This window comes from Clupea harengus, chromosome 23 (genome assembly GCF_900700415.2).
Source record: "Clupea harengus chromosome 23, Ch_v2.0.2, whole genome shotgun sequence".
In the NCBI taxonomy this organism is placed as follows: domain Eukaryota; kingdom Metazoa; phylum Chordata; class Actinopteri; order Clupeiformes; family Clupeidae; genus Clupea; species Clupea harengus.
In genome coordinates this window covers 10,530,018-10,550,852 of record NC_045174.1, presented here as the reverse complement: position 1 = coordinate 10,550,852, position 20,835 = coordinate 10,530,018, and the positions used below count along the sequence as shown (strand labels likewise).

At 43.1% G+C, this 20,835-nt stretch overlaps 2 protein-coding genes across 5 annotated transcripts in view; one reads left to right on the top strand and one right to left on the bottom strand.

The window, feature by feature from the left end:
- Nucleotides 1-26: 26 nt before the first annotated feature.
- On the top strand, nt 27-16,360 carry osbpl7 (oxysterol binding protein-like 7). 4 transcript variants are annotated; one of them, XM_031561688.2, is made up of 23 exons: nt 27-921; nt 3,797-4,038; nt 4,267-4,410; nt 4,717-4,770; nt 4,880-4,993; nt 5,107-5,268; nt 5,601-5,724; nt 5,848-5,966; nt 6,146-6,238; nt 6,536-6,559; nt 7,326-7,476; nt 9,328-9,446; nt 9,669-9,761; nt 10,205-10,373; nt 10,790-11,079; nt 11,471-11,608; nt 11,701-11,764; nt 11,898-11,976; nt 12,161-12,305; nt 12,569-12,719; nt 12,897-13,023; nt 14,729-14,851; nt 15,224-16,360. In XM_031561688.2, the coding sequence occupies exons 2-23, from the start codon at nt 3,907-3,909 to the stop codon at nt 15,330-15,332; spliced, it is 2,724 nt and encodes a 907-aa protein (XP_031417548.1). In that variant the 5' UTR covers nt 27-921; nt 3,797-3,906; the 3' UTR covers nt 15,333-16,360. The 4 variants fall into 4 exon arrangements, with proteins under 4 accessions (XP_031417548.1, XP_012670024.2, XP_031417549.1 ...); XM_012814570.3 differs by lacking the exon at nt 6,536-6,559 and having other exon boundaries at nt 28-921; XM_031561689.1 differs by lacking the exon at nt 9,669-9,761 and having other exon boundaries at nt 273-921.
- tbx21 (T-box transcription factor 21) overlaps nt 15,451-20,835 on the bottom strand; it is a 20,754-nt gene continuing 15,369 nt past the window's right edge. Inside the window, exon 6 of the mRNA XM_012814665.3 lies at nt 15,451-20,808. Within this exon, the coding sequence (XP_012670119.1) occupies nt 19,959-20,808 (850 nt within the window). The 3' untranslated portion in view covers nt 15,451-19,958. The remainder of the gene's footprint in view (nt 20,809-20,835) is intronic.

Genomic DNA, 20,835 nt, shown 5'->3' with positions numbered 1-20,835 from the left:
CTGTTCCAAATGTAATGTTTAAGTATTGGCTAGGAATTATACCATGCTCCACTACATAATAATATTATCTCAAATAATCTGGATCTAGTAGGATGCCAATATGTAGCAAGTGATGAGGCCAACCGGAAATATTTACTGGGATGCATTGCGTCAGCAGCAGTTTTGCCAATAGAATCCCTGTGCCATATGATTTTCATCTTGTAAAAGTCAGGCATGTACCAGCACAGCCAAAATAAACACTAGTGGTCTCACGGTTCCAGATTAGCAGTAATCCGCGGATTACACCACACTAATCTGGGTCAGTTAGTCTATTACTGCGGCTATTCTGAGTCGGAGTGGTGTTCTTCATTTTCATGTTCTTCACCTTTGGGAGGAAAACAACATAAATTACCTGGTAAATTTAAGGTAGCTTAAAACCTTTTTTAGGCAGTATAATTCATTTGTCGAGGAAGTGCACTGGCTGCAGACATTCTACTTGAGATTGTCACACATCTCAAATGACGACAGCACTGTTTCTGGCCAAAAAATGGTGTTTGCTTGTTCAACTTGTGTTCATCAGAATCTTGTGAAGCCTTCTCTGTGAAACTACTGCCTGTGACCATCGTTGACCTGAGGTATATATAAGCTTACCAATGGCACCTCCTCTCTCGTCTGGCAAGAGACGTTCTGTGTGCGCCTGTAATTCCAGTAAGTCACTAATGCGGATAATGACCAAGCCGCACTGTCCAAAGCACTTGTGATGGATTTGGGGGTTGATCACTAGCTGCGAGAGGACAGCGTTTGGTTTTTCTCAGACATAGAGATATGTTTTCTATACTTCTGTACACCTTGTGAACTCAAATACAGCAAATGGGGGAAGGCTACATGGCCTTTGAGAGAGAAATTGTCTTTCAGCTCTTTTGGAGGACACAGCAGTTTGAGGTAAGGATGAATGCTAATGTTGTACAGCTAAATAGAGGTTTGACTCTTAGGTTATTCTGATTTAAATGTTTGCTTTCATATCTGTGGCATATTGCTATTGGAACAGTTTGGAGAAGTTGTTAAGTGTCAATATTTAAGTTGTTGTAATTAAGGTGTTAAGCATTCTATTCATACTACAGCAAGCTGGTGTAGGTGTGAAAAGTTGGCATGATGGAATGAAATGGTTGCTGTTCACACTGACAGATTCTTTCATGATTTGCGTATTAATCTTCTGTATTCCTAGTAATTCCTTCAGAGATTAGTTGATGGCATCTTTGACAGTATCTCTGGGAGGATATTCATGTAACATTAGATATTGCTTTTAGTTTGATGTATTGTAGTGTTTTTTGTCATTTAGCCATCGACTGGCCTTTGGTTTATGGTTCAATGAGGAATGGACAAAATAAATTAGCTTAATGAATTAATCAATTAATAAATTAAATAAGAGAGCAGCACACAAGTAAATGAATGTGGTTTTGTCTGATAACTCTCTTCTATAACTCTAAATCGTGGCTTAAAACCTAAAATTCAGGGATATCACACAGTGACAGCAGATGCAGTATCTTTAGACTTTTTTGGGTACTGTGTATGGGGACTGGGAGTGACCTCCATCTTGAGAACGTACAGATGCAGGAAGGAGCTTCCTCAGATCTCACGGTTGTGCACAGAGGGAATATCCTTAATTTAGTGTTGTTGATACGGTTCAATAAGGAGCCAAGAAAGGTCTGTTAAGGTCTGCCCGAACAGTATAACTCAGACATATTTTATCCTGTTTAATTCCTGATATGTGACTATTTACATTATTCACAAATTAAATATATATGAATTGCAGTAGCATAATCCTGGTTTGTTTTGGATCTGTGCACATCAAACCAGGACAGACCTGTACTGAACCAAACAACAAACCTTCTCAGTAAATAAAATGAAAATAGACATTTCATTTCACATTCTCCATCATTTCCATTACATTCCCTGAGAGAAGTATTAAACTGCAGTAATCCTGACTTGTGTAGGATATTCTCAAATTTTCCACATTGACTAAGTGAATGCTGTCAACTCCAAATCTTCTTATCTGGTTTCCTCCGTGCTGTTCTTTGGCTGAGGTCAATCCTACCCCCAACAACTAAGGTTTACAAGAGAACATTCGAGATCAAGCAGGGAGGAGTTTTTGGTGATAGCAAAATCATTTGCCATCAGAAGTCAAGTCTTTGAGAACCTTTAATAATTGTTCATATTTTTTCAGGGAACTCACCCCATCATGTTCATTTTCATTTAGCCTGTGATCTTGTTATTGCTTGTTTGAAAGCTGTTCAAGAGAGGTTACTAAAAAAGCCCTATTGAAAGCCAATTACAGAGATGGCTGTAATCCTGTCCGCTCCAAGACATGTGTTCCTACTCTCTTCGTCACTCCAACTCTGCATAGTTTAATTAACGTGGTCTATACCTAGCCATACAGCATGTTGATGACTTGACTGAAACTGCAGAAACAACTGTGTCATGTCCTTATGTCAAATTTTAGGTGTAGTGGATTTCAAAAGGCTTAATAACAGAATAATTAACAATCAAAATGAATCAGCATCCAAGGCCCATCATGTGAAATTCTTCCATGTTTCCTACCATTTCTGGCAAGACGATCTAAAAGGTTTTTCTCTAAAACAAATTCTCACCGAAGGTGTTCATTGAATGGCCATATATGTATAACATTACACAGATGTGTTTTATAATGTTATCCTCACAGTTATTGTGTGAATGTATATTGCCATCTGTGGTATTTCGCTACATACATTTGCCATTTGCAGCCTTTTAGTCTACTGGTCACAGACGCTAAAGCTAAGACTCAGCCTGGCCTTACGCATTCAAAAACACAGCATGAGAAATAACACATGCAATAATACACAATGCAAGATGAAACCAGCCATATGTCACTGCAAGTTATCTTATTGCGAGGAAGTGGTCTCTCATTTTGGGCATTATATTTTACTTTCCTTCCTGTGATCAATGACCATATCTTTCATGCGTTGAGAATAAATGGTAGAACCAATTTTAGTGTGAAGATCATATGGCAGACCAGTTTTAATCATCCAATGGTGGATCTGTAGTGTATAAGTACTGCTGAATTCTCTTGTTTGTCAATAAACGATACTGAATGTTTGACTCAACGTGACTCTACATAATTTTGCTGAGCAGTGGGCAGTTACTAGAGAGGAGGTAGCATTGGCTTGAACTTTAATCTCCTGTGCTTGGCCTGTGTTTATGAGGTGAAGTACAAGCACAATCCATAAGAATTTACAGGGCAGAGTGCCACTAAGGACAGGTTAGATGTGTCACTTGGCTGCGATTAGGTAACAGGGTTTAGAGGAGAGCTTGCACTGGATTCAAGGCTGCTTTTAGAGTGTAGTCTTTCCTCAATATCTGTTGCCATTCACTTGCTTTCATCACCACTAAATGTCAGAAATGACCCATAATCCTCTTAAGGGCTGATGGAAGATCAAAATATGATCATAGCAAAATTGCTACATGTTAATCCTGACTTTCAAGTGTTCAGATGTTCAAATGGTCACATGTAGGGTACAAAATGAGGCTCTGGGGATTTCTGCACTATTATTCAAATGTATTGGAATTATGAAGAAAAAAAAACAGAAGCATTTGATAAGGTTGATCATTTAGCTACCAGGTGATTTCACAGAAGTGGCTTAGCAATTTAGCTGGCCAACTTTAGCCACTGAGACTGGCTAACTTTAGCATGCCAATGAGAATCAGCTAGAACATACATTACTAAGCGATTCCTGCTTGATGTAAAGATCAATTTTACATTTCTTTTTCTTCTCCGTACTAGACAAAACAATCCCTAGTCTTTGTTGAAATGGACCCCTTTGAAGAACCAGACACTTACTAAAGCCTTGCAAGTGCACAGACAGAGGGAGGAGCAGGAGCATTCACCCTAATATGGAGCCCTATGGGCCAACGCTGGACCGCAGCCAGTCGGTGATGAGTGGCCTGGAGAAGACCAACGTCGGCTGGAACAAGCCAACTCACTCCCGGAGCAGCAGTACCGCTTCCTCCCGTCACTCACGACCGGTTAGCCCCGCCTTCATCCATTTGGCCCAATAGCCTGCCCACTATGTTGGGCTAGTTTGCTTCTAGCATGCCTTAAGTGGGTGTAATTACTTTAATAAATAAGGATTTGGTTCAGTGAATGCAAAGAACCTGTTGCTCTGCCTCATATTAACATGTTCCAACAAGTTGTTTGGTCTTCTAGTCTTGCATGGTGTTGATTGTGTCTCTTGTCATCATTTGTTCCTCAAGCACATAAAAGACTGGGAGATAATGGATGACCTTCAGATGGACCTGGCAACAGGTGGGGAGACCCTGCAGGACCTGAGCATGCCTGGCATCTGTGAAGGCTACCTGATGAAGAGGAGAAAATGGCCACTCAAGGGCTGGCACAGGGTGAGCAAAGGGTTTTGCCCTGTACCTTCAGGATAATGATCAGGACTGGTAGACTTAAAGCTTGCATTGCTGTATCATTTAGTGACTAGTTTATACATATGGTTCTGTTATTCTACAGAAATTGTAAGAATGCCTTGCAAATATACTGGCAACATCATTAAAGAATGTGTCCATAATATTGAGGTTACTGAGTTAAAAATCAGACGTGTCTGAAAGATACATTTCTGGGTTGTAATCCTCAGGCATAGTATGAATACTGCACAGGTGTGACTGGCCTGATATCAAAATGTTTTTCTTTCATTTCAGAGGTATTTTGTGTTGGACAAAGGGATCCTCAGGTATTCCAGAACACAACAAGATGTAAGTTCATAGTAACTACTAACCTTTACTTCCTTTGATGTTGATTAAAATGAGATCACCTTTGACATGATGTTTGACCTTTGACATGATGGTGGTCTATTTTCATCAGTACTCCAAGGGGAAGCTTGGCGGTTCCTTAGACGTCAGCCTTGCTGTCATATCCATCAACAAGAAATCAAAACGTATTGACCTAGATGCCGGAGACAATCTCTATCACATAAAGGTACTCAAAAAACTCAACCTCTTAGGGTTTTTTCTTTTGTGAAAACAATCATAATCCATCTTTGTCAGGACAGAAGCGCTTTACCATGTCTTCTCTCTGCACCTCTCTTCAAGGCAAAGAGTCATGACTTGTTCTACATTTGGGTGACCAAGCTGACCGCTCACCGGATGTTTAAGAAGAGTGAGGCAGCACATGTTCAGAATGGCTTCTTCCAGGCTCTCTCCCAGGGAACCAGTGGAATGCCAGCACATAGAAACGGAGCAATGCAAGACAATGTGAGTTTCAAGCTCCAGTAACTGGTGTAAAATTTAATTTGTTAAGTTCAAAGGTCCAATACAGTCTAAAAGTTAAATTCAAGGGTCCATTACAGTCTTAAAATCCAGGAAAGACACATTTCGTATTTGTACGTTTCAGTCATGTAGTTAGTATACACAGGTACTGAATTGAGCAGTTGGCACGAACACGCTATCAATTGTTTTGTAAAGCAATACCTGTCATTCTTTTCGGTATAGCACCACAGTTGCAATTGTTTAAAACTAAATCTTAAAAAATGATAAGATTATCTGAAAGTCAGTTTCTGACCACATCTCCTGCATGGTGTTTATAGACTTCTGGGTCCTATGTGGGTGAGACCTCCCCGGCATCTGACCCACCCATAGGCAACTCTGGGGTGAATGGAAAGGTGTCTGCATGGCTACAGCAAACCCAGGACAATAACAGCTGTGCCCAAGGTCTTGACATCTTCTAATAGTTATTATATGGGAGTGTGGGATGTTGCAAAGGTTTTAAATTCATCATCTAGTTTGGAAGCATCTTGACTCTGCCTTAACCCTCACATTGCTTGAATTCTCTAGAACTGAACCGGGTTCAGATGGATCTCAGTGAGATGACCCGGCTCGTTCAGAAACTGCATGCAATGGACTCAGGCCCAGCACTGAACAATGGAGAACTACAGCGGATCATCAGTGTACAGGTGAGAACACTCCGATGGACCCTCTGCACTGGAAGTTGAACAACTGCATTTATGGGTTGAAAGTAATTGTAGCAACTATGTTTAGATGGTTTGCGGATGAGTGGTGTTTTAATCCTGCCAATTTCGGAATGAATTCTGATGCGCCACTGTCTGTCTGTCTGTCTGTGTGTCCTCTGCAGAATCTTTCCCTTGAAAAACCAAAGAAGCGTTCTGAGCGATCCAAGATGTGGGGGCACTCTCGCACCCTGTCCAGAGTTGAGGCACTTGGAATGGTAAGGATAATGTGTGATAGAAATTCTATGCACTTGTCTCACAGCTTTTTTGTTGTTTTTGTGTGTGTGTGTGTGTGTGTGTGTGTGTGTGTGTGTGTGTGTGTGTGTGTGTTTCCTACCGGTCTTTCTACTGTTTCCACAATAATTTCAATAAAATGGATTTGTTAATGGTTTCATTTTGAGATGCTGGTAGATAATACCAAATGTCAGTTGTAGAAATTGAGATGTAGCACTGAATGTATCAGGGTGGAATGCCCATTCCACTAGTAACATAGTGAATTCCTTTTTCACCTGAAGCCATTGCGTGGGATTACTAAATCGGTGAGTCGGCAACCTTTGGTAGAACAATGCAATCAGCATTCATTTGAATCGATTATAAATCGATAGGGATGAAAAGTAGCGATAATGAGGAGGGAGTGCCACAGATTATTATACACTATGCAGTACAACAATTTAATATTTTCATTATTTATCTATCCCAATGTTTACTGAGTTAATTATACTGAACATAAGTCAGATGTGTGTGGCTCGACTTGCATGAACCTGTACTGAGACAAACAGGTGTGTCCACAACTTTTGAAACTCGTCGTATTTCCACACACCGAGTACTTGTAGCTACTGCATGGCTGTATAAAAACAAAGCCATGTTCACGTCTGTCAACATTCGACTGTGATTTGAACCCGGCACTTTTAAAGGCACTTAGCAGTTAAAGGTGCAGTCATCTGGTTTAAAGCTGCAGTACGTAGTTTTTGGCAGTGGACAAAAACGCCTCTGTACATATCTGAAAGAAAAAATTAAGTGCCAGTAACACTGTTCACTATTTTTTCAGAAGCGCATTGTTGTGGTTTATATGACAACAGAAACTACAAACTGTACCTTTAAATTAGGCTTTATTATGTGTAGATTCTGTGTCAGTGTTAGACAAACATGTATTTCATTTTACACTAATTGCGAATGCACAGAAAATTCTTGTTTTTCTCCTTTATCTTGACTATTCCTATACCTGACCTTTATTCTCTGTCTGTCTGTCTGTCTGTCTGTCTGTCTCTCTCTCTCTGTCTCTCTCCATCTCACTCTCTTTCTCAGCTGTCGTCCAGTCAGCTGCACAGTGCGTCCAGCCTAGGCACCTCTGTGCCGTCCATTCCAGATTACGTCTACTCCCAGCTGGCTCCTCCTGCTATCATCTCTCCCGAGGGCAAGAAACTGCACCTGGACATTTGCACCGTGTCCCACAGAGGTGAGAGTTCAGAATCAGAATCAGAATCAGGTTTTATTGGCCAAGTGAGTTTGCACAAACAAGGAATTTGACTTGGTAGAGTGGCTCTCAATGTGCTTACACAAAATATACATTACAACACAATACAAAACAAACAGTGCAACAGTGCAACGGTCTAAGAAGTTTAAAAAATATGTACAAGGCGGAATGGCTATATACAGTAGCTGTGAAATGTTACACAACAATAGTGCAAAGAAGAAGTAGAGAGTCAGGACACACAGGACACCAGGAAAAGATGTGGACCATGAACTGATAGGCAAACATGATCTCCAATAACACAAACTGATGGTTAAGCAGTTTATGTGCAGTGAGATAGACAGCAGAAGGCAACCCTAGGCTCAGAAATCGCAGTATCAAAAGCTAATAACATTTAGCAACATCCTGCTTGATTTATCAGCTGCGTTTGATACAGTCAACCACCGCATCCTTCTGTCCATACTGTCAAGTATGGGCATTTCTGGCAAGGCGCACTCCTGGTTTGAATCGTACCTCACTGGGCGCTCGTTCAATGTGTCATGGCATGGTCAGCTGTCTGTACCTCACCACCTTACCACAGGGGTGCCCCAAGGCTCGGTGATGGGACCACTTCTCTTTGCCATTTACACCACTTCGCTGGGCCCTATCATCCGCTCGCATGGTTTTTCCTATCATTGCTATGCCGATGATACTCAACTGTTTCTGTCTTTCCCTCCTGAGGACACCACTGTCTCGGTGCGGATCTCGGACTGTCTTGCTGATATATCCACATGGATGAAAAACCACCACCTTCAGCTGAACCTGGCCAAAACGGAACTGATGGTCTTTCCAGCCAAACAGGCCATCCACCACAACATCAGCATCAATATTGACTCCTTGTCTCTTGTTCCATCCAAAACAGCAAGAAACCTCGGGGTCATTATTGATGACCAACTGACTTTCACGGACCACATTGCCTCTGTCTCTAGGTCCTGCCGCTTTGCGCTATTCAACATCTGCAAAATCAGGCCGTACCTAACCCAGTATGCCACCCAGCTGCTGGTGCAAACCTTGGTGAATTCCCGCCTTGATTACTGCAACGCCCTCCTAACGGGCCTGCCGGCTTGCGTGGTGAAACCACTACAAATGATCCAGAACGCGGCGGCGCGTCTGGTGTTCAACCAACCGAAGAGGGCACACGTCACCCCGCTACTCATTGACCTCCACTGGCTGCCTGTAGCTGCTCGCATTAAGTTCAAGTCACTTATGCTTGCCTACAGAGTGCTTGATGGTTCTGCTCCCACCTACCTAAATGCTCTTGTAAGGGCAAATGTTACACCCAGGATGCTGCGCTCTTCTAGTGAGCGTCGTTTGGCACTGCCGTCTGTGCAAGCACGGCAGTCCAGACTATTCTCATTTGTAGTTCCACGTTGGTGGAATGAACTACCCAGCACTACCAGAGCAGGGGCGTCCCTCTCTACCTTTAAGAAGCTTTTGAAGACCCAACTCTTCAGAGAGCACTTCCCGTCCTAACTGGCACTTCGACTAGTGCGTAACTTGCAATTACAGCAGTTACATTTCTGCACTTCTTTCTTTCTTTTTTATTTCATTTTGTTATATTTCTTATGTAAAGTAGTATTTATTTTTTGTTACACCAGGTTCTATTGCTCGTAGGTTGAATATTCTCTCCCTTGTACGTCGCTTTGGACAAAAGCGTCTGCTAAATGACTAAATGTAAATGTAAATGTAACATGAACAGTTAGATGGGGTTGGTTGGTGAACCATTACCTTTGGTGTTTTATTGTCTTGTCTTTTTTTTGTTCTTTTTTGTTAATGTGTTCTTTTTTCTGTCCCAAGTCCATACTTCCCTGAGGTTAGTCCATGAGTCCTTGGCCCAGGAGCGCCAGAAACTCCAGGAGGCTTGGAACAGCGGGGAACTCCCAGCTAGCTCCCAGCAGCTGGCTACCCTGCTGGAGGTGAGGCCGCCATCATTACAGTCTCTTTTTAAGAAACACTAGGAAAAAACCCACAAATCCATCTCAGAAACCTTGTACAACTTACCGTGTGTTTTGTCGAGCATTCTGTTTAGTTAATGTTGTTAGTGTTGAGTGTCCATTGTATGTTGTGTTTGACTAGATTGTTTCATGTCTGTGTGTGTGTTTGTGTGTGTATTGTGTACTGTATGTGTACATGTGCAGTTAGAGATGCAGTGTCCCCAGACCCAATTCTACAGTGTGTCAGTGACGCCAGACTCCTCAGAAGATTCCTTCTGTACTGTGCGCCAGAGGAAGGTGTGTCTGTATTTACAGCTCCCTAAGAGTATTGGGTGAATCCGGAGGGACATGTCTTCTTTCTTTTTGTCTTTCTCATCGTTTCCTTTCTTCATTCTGCAGAATATATCAGTGATGTGGCTCTCTCTGACTTTTTTTTAAACTTTAGAGAACTCAAAGCTTGCCATGTTGTATGTTTCCCTCAGCTCTGCCACACCTGTTGGCTATGCCCTTCAAGTGCTTTCATTTACTTTGTTCTATTGACAAGCTGAATGTTCTTAATTAACTCTGCAATATTCCCCAGAACCAGAATAAAAGTCTGGATTTATTTCACCGTACAGTGAAATTCTGTGTGTGTGTGTGTGTGTGCGTGTGTGTGTGTGTTACGCTCTAGGTCTTTTTTCTCTTCTTCTTACACTCTTCCCCTGTCTCTCCTGTCTTTTCTCTCCAACTCCATCTTCCAGCCCGGCTCTAGCCGGCGAGCCTCTAATCGGCCTCCCTCGGCGGCGGACTCGGTGGCGGAGTACTTCGATGCGAGTGATGACCTCCTCGGTGTGAGCTCCTCTGAGGCCTCAGAAGAGGGCTCAGGCCTGAGCGACGGCACCAGCAACTCTGAGCCAGAGGAGGGCCACGGTGAGAGGGCCACATCCAGGGGTCAAAGGGCATTTGCAACTTTTATATTTATTTGAGGGGTCTCCAGTCTCCAAGGTCAATTGTCTTGAATAGAAGAGGAGTCTGAATGTGAGAGCTTGTCTATAGATACAGTGAGCAGTATAGGACTGAGCTGTTATGGGATTTGTAGTCTTTTCAAACAGGATATGACCCTGCAAGTCTAAGGACATTCAATTCATAATTTAACATTAATTTTTGAAAAATACACATCTTGTTCATATTTGTTGACTTGACTATTCTATTATTGTTACGCATATACAACGGAGGCAGTTTATCATGAACTTAGGAAGGATTATTTTATTACATTACAGGTACAAACATGAGAAATTAAAGTGAAATTAAGTCTCAGTGCTCACATACCCATTATCCCCTCACAGAGTCAGCCACAAGGAAATACCGCGCCAGCCTTTCCAAGGCCCCCGCCAAGGCCAGCGTTGAGCCACAGAGCACCGGTCGCCGCACCACCCTGCCTGCCGTCTGCCCAGACAACAGCCACATCGGTCTCATGTCCATCCTGTACAACAACATCGGCAAGGACCTGTCGCGCATCTCCATGCCGGCGGCGCTCAACGAACCCATTAACCTGCTGCAGCGGCTCTGCGAGGAGCTGGAGTACTCCGAGCTGCTGGAAACGGCCAGCAACACCGAGGACCCCTACGAGAGGATGGTGAGGAGGGCGTAGGACAATGCAGTTTTGCAGACTTTTGAGGAGCTTGAATGAAGAGTTTGTAGTCTTGGTGTCTTTTTTTGTTGCATTTGATGAGCTTAGCGTTTCACACTTGTTAAAGACACACTATTGAGATCTTCACTCAATAGAACTTTAGTTCAAATTATCCAAGGAAATGTTACATTCAAATACTGAACTACCAACATTTAAATGACATTTGGGTATACAACTACTTTGATGACTTGTTGAAAAAGGGTCTATTTATTTATTTATTTATTGAAATACATTTATTTGGAATTTATTTCTATTGAAATGTATTGAAACAGGCCCGTAGTACCTGTGAAGAAAGTGTGAATTTTATTAAATTAATATTAGCATCTTCTTTCCCCAGTTGTATATTGCTGCCTTTGCTATCTCTGGTTATTCCATTGCTACCTTCCGGAACGGATACAAACCCTTCAACCCAGTCCTTGGAGAAACCTATGAATGTGTACGGGAAGACCGGGGCTTCCGATTCATCAGTGAGCAAGTGGGTAAACATGGCTGATTTCAGATCAGTTATACTGCATATGTTATAACACATGTACTAAACATTTATAATCATCTGATATCTTTTCTCAGGTCTGTCATCACCCACCTATATCAGCTTGTCATGCAGAGTCAGGGAACTTTTGCTTCTGGCAAGGTCAGTCCCATTCTAAACTGAACAGATCTCAAGATATGGGTTAATTAATAAGTATAACAGGTTTTTGAAACACTGAATTACATTTGAAGAACACTGAACAACATTTGCAACTGTGCTGTTATGACCTCCTCAGACCAGCGATGGAAGAACAAGTTCTGGGGCAAGTCTGTGGAGATCATGCCTTCTGGAATGGTCAATGTCACTCTTCCAAAGTGAGTGTTCATGTCGTTCCACAGTTATGATAAATATGTTTCCTGTTGTGGTGTGATGAAAGCCAAGTAATTTGAAGCCTCTTCAGTACATCTGACTCGACTTTCAAATAGAGAGAACAAATGTGTAAAATCAGCAGGCGACGTTGGCCAACATCATCTGTACGGTTTCATTTTGCCTCTGTAGGCGTGGCGACCACTACGAGTGGAACAAAGTGGTCACCTGCATCCATAATGTCCTGACCCAACCGCGCTATCTGGAGCACTACGGTGAGGTCGTCATCCGCAACCTCAAGAGCTCCATCTGCACCTGCAAAATCACCTTTGTCAAGGTTAGTGAGTCAGAGAGAGGAGTGCCACTTTGACAGTATGTTCTCATAATACAATGATTGGTATTTGTTGAATGCTTATATACATAGGTAACTAAGCTTCAGTAGCTTAATTATGCCTTAATTATGAGGCACTTATTACACAGTTTCACTCTTAATGATCATAATTAGTTCATAATTAGACTAGATGTTCTTTTTATGTTCCGTTTAATGCCATTGAATGACGGGACTGGACACGCTGTTTCTCTTTGTCTCCCCATCTGCAGTCTCGGTACTGGGGCTCAGACGCCAATAGGAACGAGGTGCAGGGCCAGGTGCTGGACCAGAGTGGGAGGGTGGTGCACAGGTTTGGAGGTCTCTGGCATGAGGGCATCTTCTGTGATACCCTCCCCAACCCACAGTGCCTCTGGAAGCCAAGTAAGCACACTCCAATCGCCTGCTCTTAGAAAGGTCACCCATGATGTAAAGTGTATATATATATAGCAATTTCTCAAAAAAAGTTAGAGCTTACTGTTTGAATTTCAATAGGTTTAATTTGTATAGAGGACAAATATCTGTCACTGTATGGACAACATGTTTCCTCTTTTCTCCCAGATCCTCAGCCTAAAGACTACGTCCTCTACTTCGGCTTCTCCACCTTTGCCCTGGAGCTGAATGAACTGACTCCAGATCTGAAGCCCCTACTGCCCCCTACAGACACACGGCTGCGCCCAGACCAGAGGTGAAATGATCCTTAAGCGAAATGTATGCTACTCCGATTTCACGGAGTCGGACACAGGGAACGCCTCTCACCGATTTTAACCGCTCTCTCCGAACCCTTTCCGAGCCCCTCGGAGAGGCTGTCGTGCACCTGCTCATTTTTCTAACTTCCCGTACGAGAGCCTCTCTTACCCCTTTTCCACCAAAGCCGGGCCAGTGCTGGTTCCGGGCTGGTGCTTATGCGGTTCGGTGCTGGTTCTTTTCTAAGAACACAGCTCGATTTTCCATCGACTGAGAGCCAGAGTAGGGCTAGCTACGTCTTTAAATCACGTCATACGCCTCCGTTGTCCTAGCTGAACTTGGAATGTTGTGACTAGGTTACTCACGAGTGTTTTTTTTCCTGGGAGAAGGCAAAGAAATTTCGATAAAACTTCTATTATGTTTCATTTTTAATACCATGTAGTACCATACGAGCTTAAGTTAATGTTCTGTTTACTTGGCAACGGGTTTTCTATATTTCCCCACGTAGATCAAATGAGTGACAATGCAGTTAATGACAGGAGTTGACTATTCAATTCAATTCAAATGAAGCTTTATTGGCATGACCATAACCTTGTAGACTAGTATTGCCAAAGCATTTGGGTTGGATATATAAAAGTGATTACGTAAACAATACATATATAAGTGATTACATAAACAATACATATATCTTTACACAAGTAGACTAGCTACTACCTACTTACCAGTTGCCACAACAACTGTAGCAGTACCTCACGACAGCTAACAGCTAATGCTAGTTAGCTAGCTGCTACACGAATTTGCTTAGTCAACAGCTTATCACACAACAAAAACAAGATAGATTGAAAGAGTTACTGTATACGATGCAGACAAACTAACACATTTTGATGGATGAAAGCTTTCTTTCTTTTTTTTTATTAGTTTGTTACTTGGTCTGTTGTCCTTTTGAACCCCGCCATCTCCAACTGTCCCCCTATTTCCTCATATATTTTAGCTTTCCTTACTGCCTCCCCAAGTTTGTCTTGCATTTCTGTTGATGACCAAATCGCTATCAATGTTTTTATTTCATTGGTGATCCACTGCTGAATGGATTTTTCATTTATGTTTTCACCGTTTTCACTCATCCTCTTGGTTGACGGTGGAAAAAAAATGGCAGCGGAAATTTCTGTTTCTGGTGTAGTAGCTCCGCCCATAACCTCGGGACGAACCCGACGTCACCGGTTCTTGTTTCTGGCCCACCTAAAAGCTGGTGCTGACTTGGTACCTGTTTTTTGGAACCGGAGCCAGCTTTATTTGTGTGGAAAACAGAACCAGCACCGGCCCGGCTTTGGTGGAAAAGGGGTATCTGAGGTTTGCTCGGAGAGGGCTCGGAGTAGTATAAATTTAGCTTTACCTGCAGTAGAGCTCTGAGTGGTTTGGGTAGAGTGAGAAACCACTTAGCTCATGACTTCACCTCACATCTCTGGATGAGTTGGTTTCCTAAACTATAGTTAGATGAAATTGTGATGTTCACAGTCCCTGGCATGTTCAGTTTTTGTTGCAATTTGTGTTTGACAGTGTATAACTTATTTTTCAATGCGTTAACAGTCAATTTAAAAACAGATTTACCTACATTTGCACACATAGATAAGAGACATGATCAGTGAGATGGTACATTTATGGTCAAAGCAGAGTGGTAATCAGTGAATTGTGAACCTAACTGTCCACAGGTTCTTGGAAGAGGGCAAGATAGAGGAAACGGATAAACTCAAAGACGAGATCGAAGACATGCAACGGGAGCGAAGAAAAGCGTTGAGCAATAAGGGGGAGGACCATGTGCCTCGATTCTTCAGGTCTGTGGCTGTTTCTGTGTGTGTGTGTGTTCGTGTGTGTTTCTGTGTGTGTGTTCGTGTGTGTGTGTTCGTGTGTGTCCAGATTGACACAGTGAGAAAGGGTCACATTTACCTTGCGGTTCAAGAGGTGCTTGTTCTGACTGTATCTTCAGTCAGCTTCTGCTTTTTTTTTTCATTAATAGTACCACTTAACGTTTCTTTCTGGTATTTCATTTTAATTAGCACATAATGCAGATAAAATATGAGATGCATACGACTGAATTAGAATTAGTTGTAAACAATAAATCTATCCATCACCGCATGCCATTGAACTACAATGTGTAACTTCATGAATGTCTGTTCATAGCCACACTCATGCTTTCTGGTCAACAGAAAAACGGTGGATGCCGCTGGGCGAGAGGTGTGGATGACCAACGGAAGCTACTGGAAGCTGCGAGAAAACCCAGGATTTGCCAACATAAAAAACGTGGAATTATGGTGACAAGTGATGGTGATGTCAGGACAGAAAGCAAATTTTTTTCTTCCCTTTTTTTCTTTCTTTCTTTTGTTTTTGGAGCACGTATGAGATGCCTTGGGTTGTTTCTCCTGAGCGAGGATAGTGCTCTGTCTGACAGAGGAACACCATGTCTGGACGGCTCTTTGACAGCTTTCCTTGTCCACCATTAAAGAGAAAGCAGGATCTTTTTCTCTGGATGGAGTGTTTTATAATGCTTGAATAAACAGATTGCCAATAAGCAATCAAATAAGGACAAGACGTCATATAGAGTAACTGTAGGGGGAAATACAAACCCACAAAAACAGACTCTTTAGTCAACCAGTTCAAAGTATTTGTCGTGTGGAGAGCATTTTCCTTTGAGACTTTATTTTTTAAATCATTTTATATGTTTACTGAAATGATTTCTTTATTTTTAAATTATTTATGTAAACTGTGCTATGTGTGTCATGAATAATGGTGGGTTCAGTTATAAGAGAGAAGACCGGTGTAAAAATAGCCATTCACTTACATTTTATTTTTGTAATGCACTCAAATAGCCCTTTGGAGGTGACCATTTCTTTCAGTGGAGACTTCACCTGGTCTTTTCTTGAGAGGTGCTTCAGTTGCCACATATCCTAACATGGGCTTAAACTTCCAGAAGATGACAGTCATGTACATACGTCATTTTTTGAGTGCGTTATTCAGTTGGGGTACAAACCTTTTAAGAAAAACTTCAATTAGGTCACATTATATGTTTGGGTTTTTTTGCTGCTGGGAAAATTATTTAAATGCCATAGAATAAACAGATGCTTTGTCCGTGAACAGTACAGTAAGCATTAAGGACTGTCACAGGAACTAGACACTTAAAATCTGTTCAAAAACAGACATGATAGACTCTGAAGAAACTTAGAAAAAGTCCAAACATGTACAGATTTACAATTAATATAATTTTAATGCATGAATAAAAAAAAAACACAACAATCAGTACATTACACAATATTTCACCACTTTTAATAAATAAAAGATTTCCTCTGCTTTTTTTAGCATAATCTTTATTACACTGAAAATAAAATCAAATACATCTTTACGTTTTCAGTTCCTCTACTGCATTTCTGTCATACCTCTGATGCTGATTTTCGGGTTCCTTCAAAAAGTACAAGAACGTCTTAAGGAGCACAAGAATTTATTTTTCAAAAATTACATTTATACCTCAGAAAAGCCAAACAAACCATTGTACAGAGATCCAAAAAAGACTGCGTACTTACAAAAAAAGCCAAGTTGCCCCAAAAAACGGTTCCAGTCATAACAAGAGTTAATTGTACAATACAACACACTCATGGGTCCTCATCTAAGAAAACCATTTGACACTTTGTTTATCCTCATCCTAACTCCGAGTAACAAAGTGAACCTCCTGACGCATTTTCAGTCTGCACATCTTTTTTTCAGGTGTTTATAAGCTACTTTGGCCACTAGGGGTCAGCCAAGCTTCCATATTGAGGTTTATTTGGGGATCCTGACGCTCAATAACTGTCGGGGTTTTGCGAGTGTACAATGAGAAAGGCCAGAGAGGGGTTTCAGCGCAAACAAACAAAGACAAAACAAGTTATTGAAAAGTTATATGGCGATTTCATCATTATGAAATCACATTTTTTAATTGCACTTGAATTTCCTGAATTTGAGAAATATTTATATCTGAATTTCAAGTGTAATGAAATGGCTAGGTATTCTTGAGCTTTTGAAATCGACATCCCAAATATCCAAACAGTTCACAGAAAACTGTATCTCGCCTTTTATCGTCACTGTCGCTGTCAGTTCGTGTCAGATTGACATAGGAGTCCTGACAGTTTTTTTTTTTTTTACTATTCTGATGAGGCTAACCTTTCCGTGGTATTGGGGCATTTTTGTAACGTTGCATTGCTCCTTGAGCCAGTGTGCCCACGGAACTGGATATAAAATGGCATATTTTCCCCCTGAGCCAGGCGCGTTACAGGGCACAGCACGTGAAAGCGGTGGAGGGTTTGAAAGGTTTATATTCCGTCACAAACTTCCAACTCAAAATGCCATCTGTATGCTGTCGTGTTACGGCAGTGTCAGCCACGAAGAGCATGTTTTAGTAGTCAAGGCAAAGGGCAATTGGATCTGCCATCGGATGGCTTCTCATCGCATTAGTTTGGATTAAGGGGCCGTTAGGAATATTCCGTTTGAATAGTTTCTATAGCACCATCAGCTTTACGGAACCTGCGTTGTCAGAAGAGGGATATTTGTGAGCACGAAGGTCATGAGAACACATGATTTAGAAAAACAACATCAGAACAAGAAAAAAAGAGATCTGTGATATTTGGTTGACATCCGTCATATTGTGCTTTTGTATATCACATGTTCAGTACTGAAGAAGACTTGATGTGCAGGTTTCCCAGATAAATTGCCACAATTTTTGGTTGGTCAGTCTAATCTGTAGAGTGTGTGTCTGTGCATGTGCGTGTGTGCTGGGGTTGGATCTTAATATCGAACTAATTCAATAGTACAATACATTTGTCAAACATGTAGAAGTTGTCATAAGATATAGAATGAGTCAAGTTTTGGGTTTGGGTTAATAATTTCTAACAGTGTGTGCTTACACGAGAAGAACATGATGAAAAGCGAAAGTTTCAGTTTCATTTTATATATCATGCCAGAGCCTTCAAATGTATTATTATTATTTACCTAACTTGTCAGTTTGAATGATTCCAACCTTTAATTTTGTCACCGAGGTTAAATGGTAAACTAACAAGAGAAAGCACAACTGTCAAAACGCGAGTGCCGGCATGATGACTGGTAAAGTGGAGGGGTTTTGCAATGCTGCTGTGACCTGCTCTCAGACCATCTCGGCTCAGTAAAAACCTCTTCTAATTTACAGTGACTTACACGTCCCCTAATGTCCACATAATTTGCTTCTCAGCTAAGAATAAATATTTTGTATTTACTAATGTGACCGTAGAGTAAACCCGATGCGCCACTCAGGTAAATAGAAAGGTCAGCTGTCAGGTTCACCTACAGTCATAGTAATTTGCGTTTTATGCCTTCTCACCCGGCCATGCCATAAATAAGCGTTCATCTCTGTTTGGAAACTTGTGCACCTCATTACGTTCAGATTGTCAACAGCATCTGACAAAAGCAGTACCAGTAAAATAAAAATAAAATGAGTAAAACAAATGTAATTCCAACAGGGACTAACTGAGGGCTGTTTTGGAACAGCACTGAGGGAAAGAAGAAGAAAAAAAAACACCCGTGCCCTCCACAGACAAGGTTACTCCAAAACTATTGCTAACGATTTCCAGCTGGTGGTGTCTGAGTGATGCATGTTGTAATGTGGTTATTGATTGTGGTCTTTATCTGTGTGTGTGTGTGTGTGTGTGTGTGTGTGTGTGGACCGGGGCATTTCCAGATTGGCTGGTAATAGAAATTGAAGTCCCAATTATAATGTAGCCTATTTCTTTTGGTCAGGCTCACACATCAGTTCAACCCAGGGAAGGGTACTTGTGTATCATCACTGTGTTTGAACTATCTTTAAAAAAAGAAAACCCCCTAATAATAACAACCTTCATTCGAGTAAGAAAATGATGATAACAAGCAGGTGTTCCTGGTTAGGTGATGTCACACAGAGCTGACTGATGTTGTTAGGTTAGGGGCAAGAGGCTGGACTCTGGGGGACCAGGTCACCAAGTGTAAAAAATGGACTGTGACACCTTGGTGCCAGCATTGCACGGTCTGTGCCCTTTGCTTCTCGCTACCCACTGCACCGGGCATCTATGCGTTTTCACCTCTCACTGGTGTGGTCTGCATGGACTTAAAACTAAACCTTAATTATGGTGCTTTCCGTAACAAACAGACTTGGAAGAATGTGGGAAATACTGCCTATGTGAGTGTGTATGTTCATGTTTGTGTGTGTGTGTGTGTGCGCCCAAGCGTGTTTTCTTAGTCAGTGATGAGGGAGACTGGACAGTTCCTTTAGGGGAGTGTCAGCAGGTGTGCAGACATTTTTTTTTCTTTCCTTCTCCCTCTCTTCCCCCTCTCCCGCTTTCCCTTCCATTAAAACTCCACGGTTATATAAAACACTGGGCTAGCAAAGGACTGTACATGGCCTTGTCTCCAGGCCAGTGTCTGTCCATAGTCACATCGGCTTTGCACCGAGAACCTCTCTAACTGTGACAGCCACCTTCAGAACTCTTCTGATTGACTTTCATCCCTGCAACCCCTCCACCCCACTCTCTCTTTCTCTCTTTCACATATACACTCTTTTCTTCCGCATATACATCCAACACAGAGACACTTTAACCACAAAAGAGAAACACAGACTACTTTACAAATAGACATAATGTCGCTGTCTCACTGTCCCATAGACAAGGTGGTATCAGTGTCACACTTCCCCGAAATTCAAACCAGTCTGTTCTGTGAAAGAGTGTTAAGCCTTGACAGCCTTAACACCGCAGAGCTCTTCTTTCCTGCTTGGTCTTTCTCTCAGCCACAGAGTCTCACAGGTGGAGACCAGTGCAACGGTACAGTTGGAGATCTCTGGGTATGAGCGCAGGGCTTGGAGGTCCGTTGTGGGCGACAGCAGGGGGCAGGAGCTGGGGTCTTTTGGGTGGGTGCGAATCAGTGACCGAAGAAGCTATAGTAGCCGGCGTCGCTCCCGCTGTCCTTCTCACAGAGCTCCGCGCCCCGGTTGGGCGGGGAGTTCTCCGTGCTGGAGGCGTAGGGCGACACCCTGCGCTTCTTGCTCTCACCACCCTCGTAGAGTCCCGAGTCGGCCGAGTCCACCGACTTCACTGAAGGGGCCTCCAGCCAGCCATCCTCTCGTGTGCCGTTGCTGCTGCCGCACCCTTCCTTGGGCTTGTCCTGCGGCAGGGCCAGTCGGAGGGCATCCAGCGCGGGCACCGGTAGGACCGATGGCGTCGGTGGGGGTGGGGGTGGACGTGCGTTGGTCCCCGCCGGTGAGGTGGACGAGGAAGCCCCCGGCACGGAGCGAAACCAGCCCAGCGCCGGCCCCGGCTTGCTGGGCCGCGGATGGCTGAGGTACGGCGGCGAGGGCCTCCCGCTGGTGCTCCAAGCTCCAGTGGCCGGCACCGACATGCCCCCGGGGGAGAAGGGGTTCTCGGGGTAGTAGCCCAGCGCGTGGTTCCCGGGCGTCTGCAGGTGGTGGTAGGGCTTGTAAAGCCCATTGCCGGAGTAGTCCCCGTCGTAGGAGTTGAAGTCCAGGCAGTTGGAGGGGGGCATGGGGTGGGGGCTGGGCAGGTACCAGCGGCCGTGAGGGCTGACGGAGGACGGGTCCTTGGGTCCCTGCTGCCCCCCCATGGCCATGTGCTCTCGGCTGTAAAAGCGGCCCTGGGGCAGGGGGCTCATGTACTGGTCGGACAGGTAGGGCTGGTAGCAGCCGCCTGGCAGGAGCTGCTGACCCTCGGTGGGGGACGGGGTGAGGCGATCTGAGTCCGGCTGGACGTAGAGCCTAATTAGGAGGAGCAGGATCGGGGTG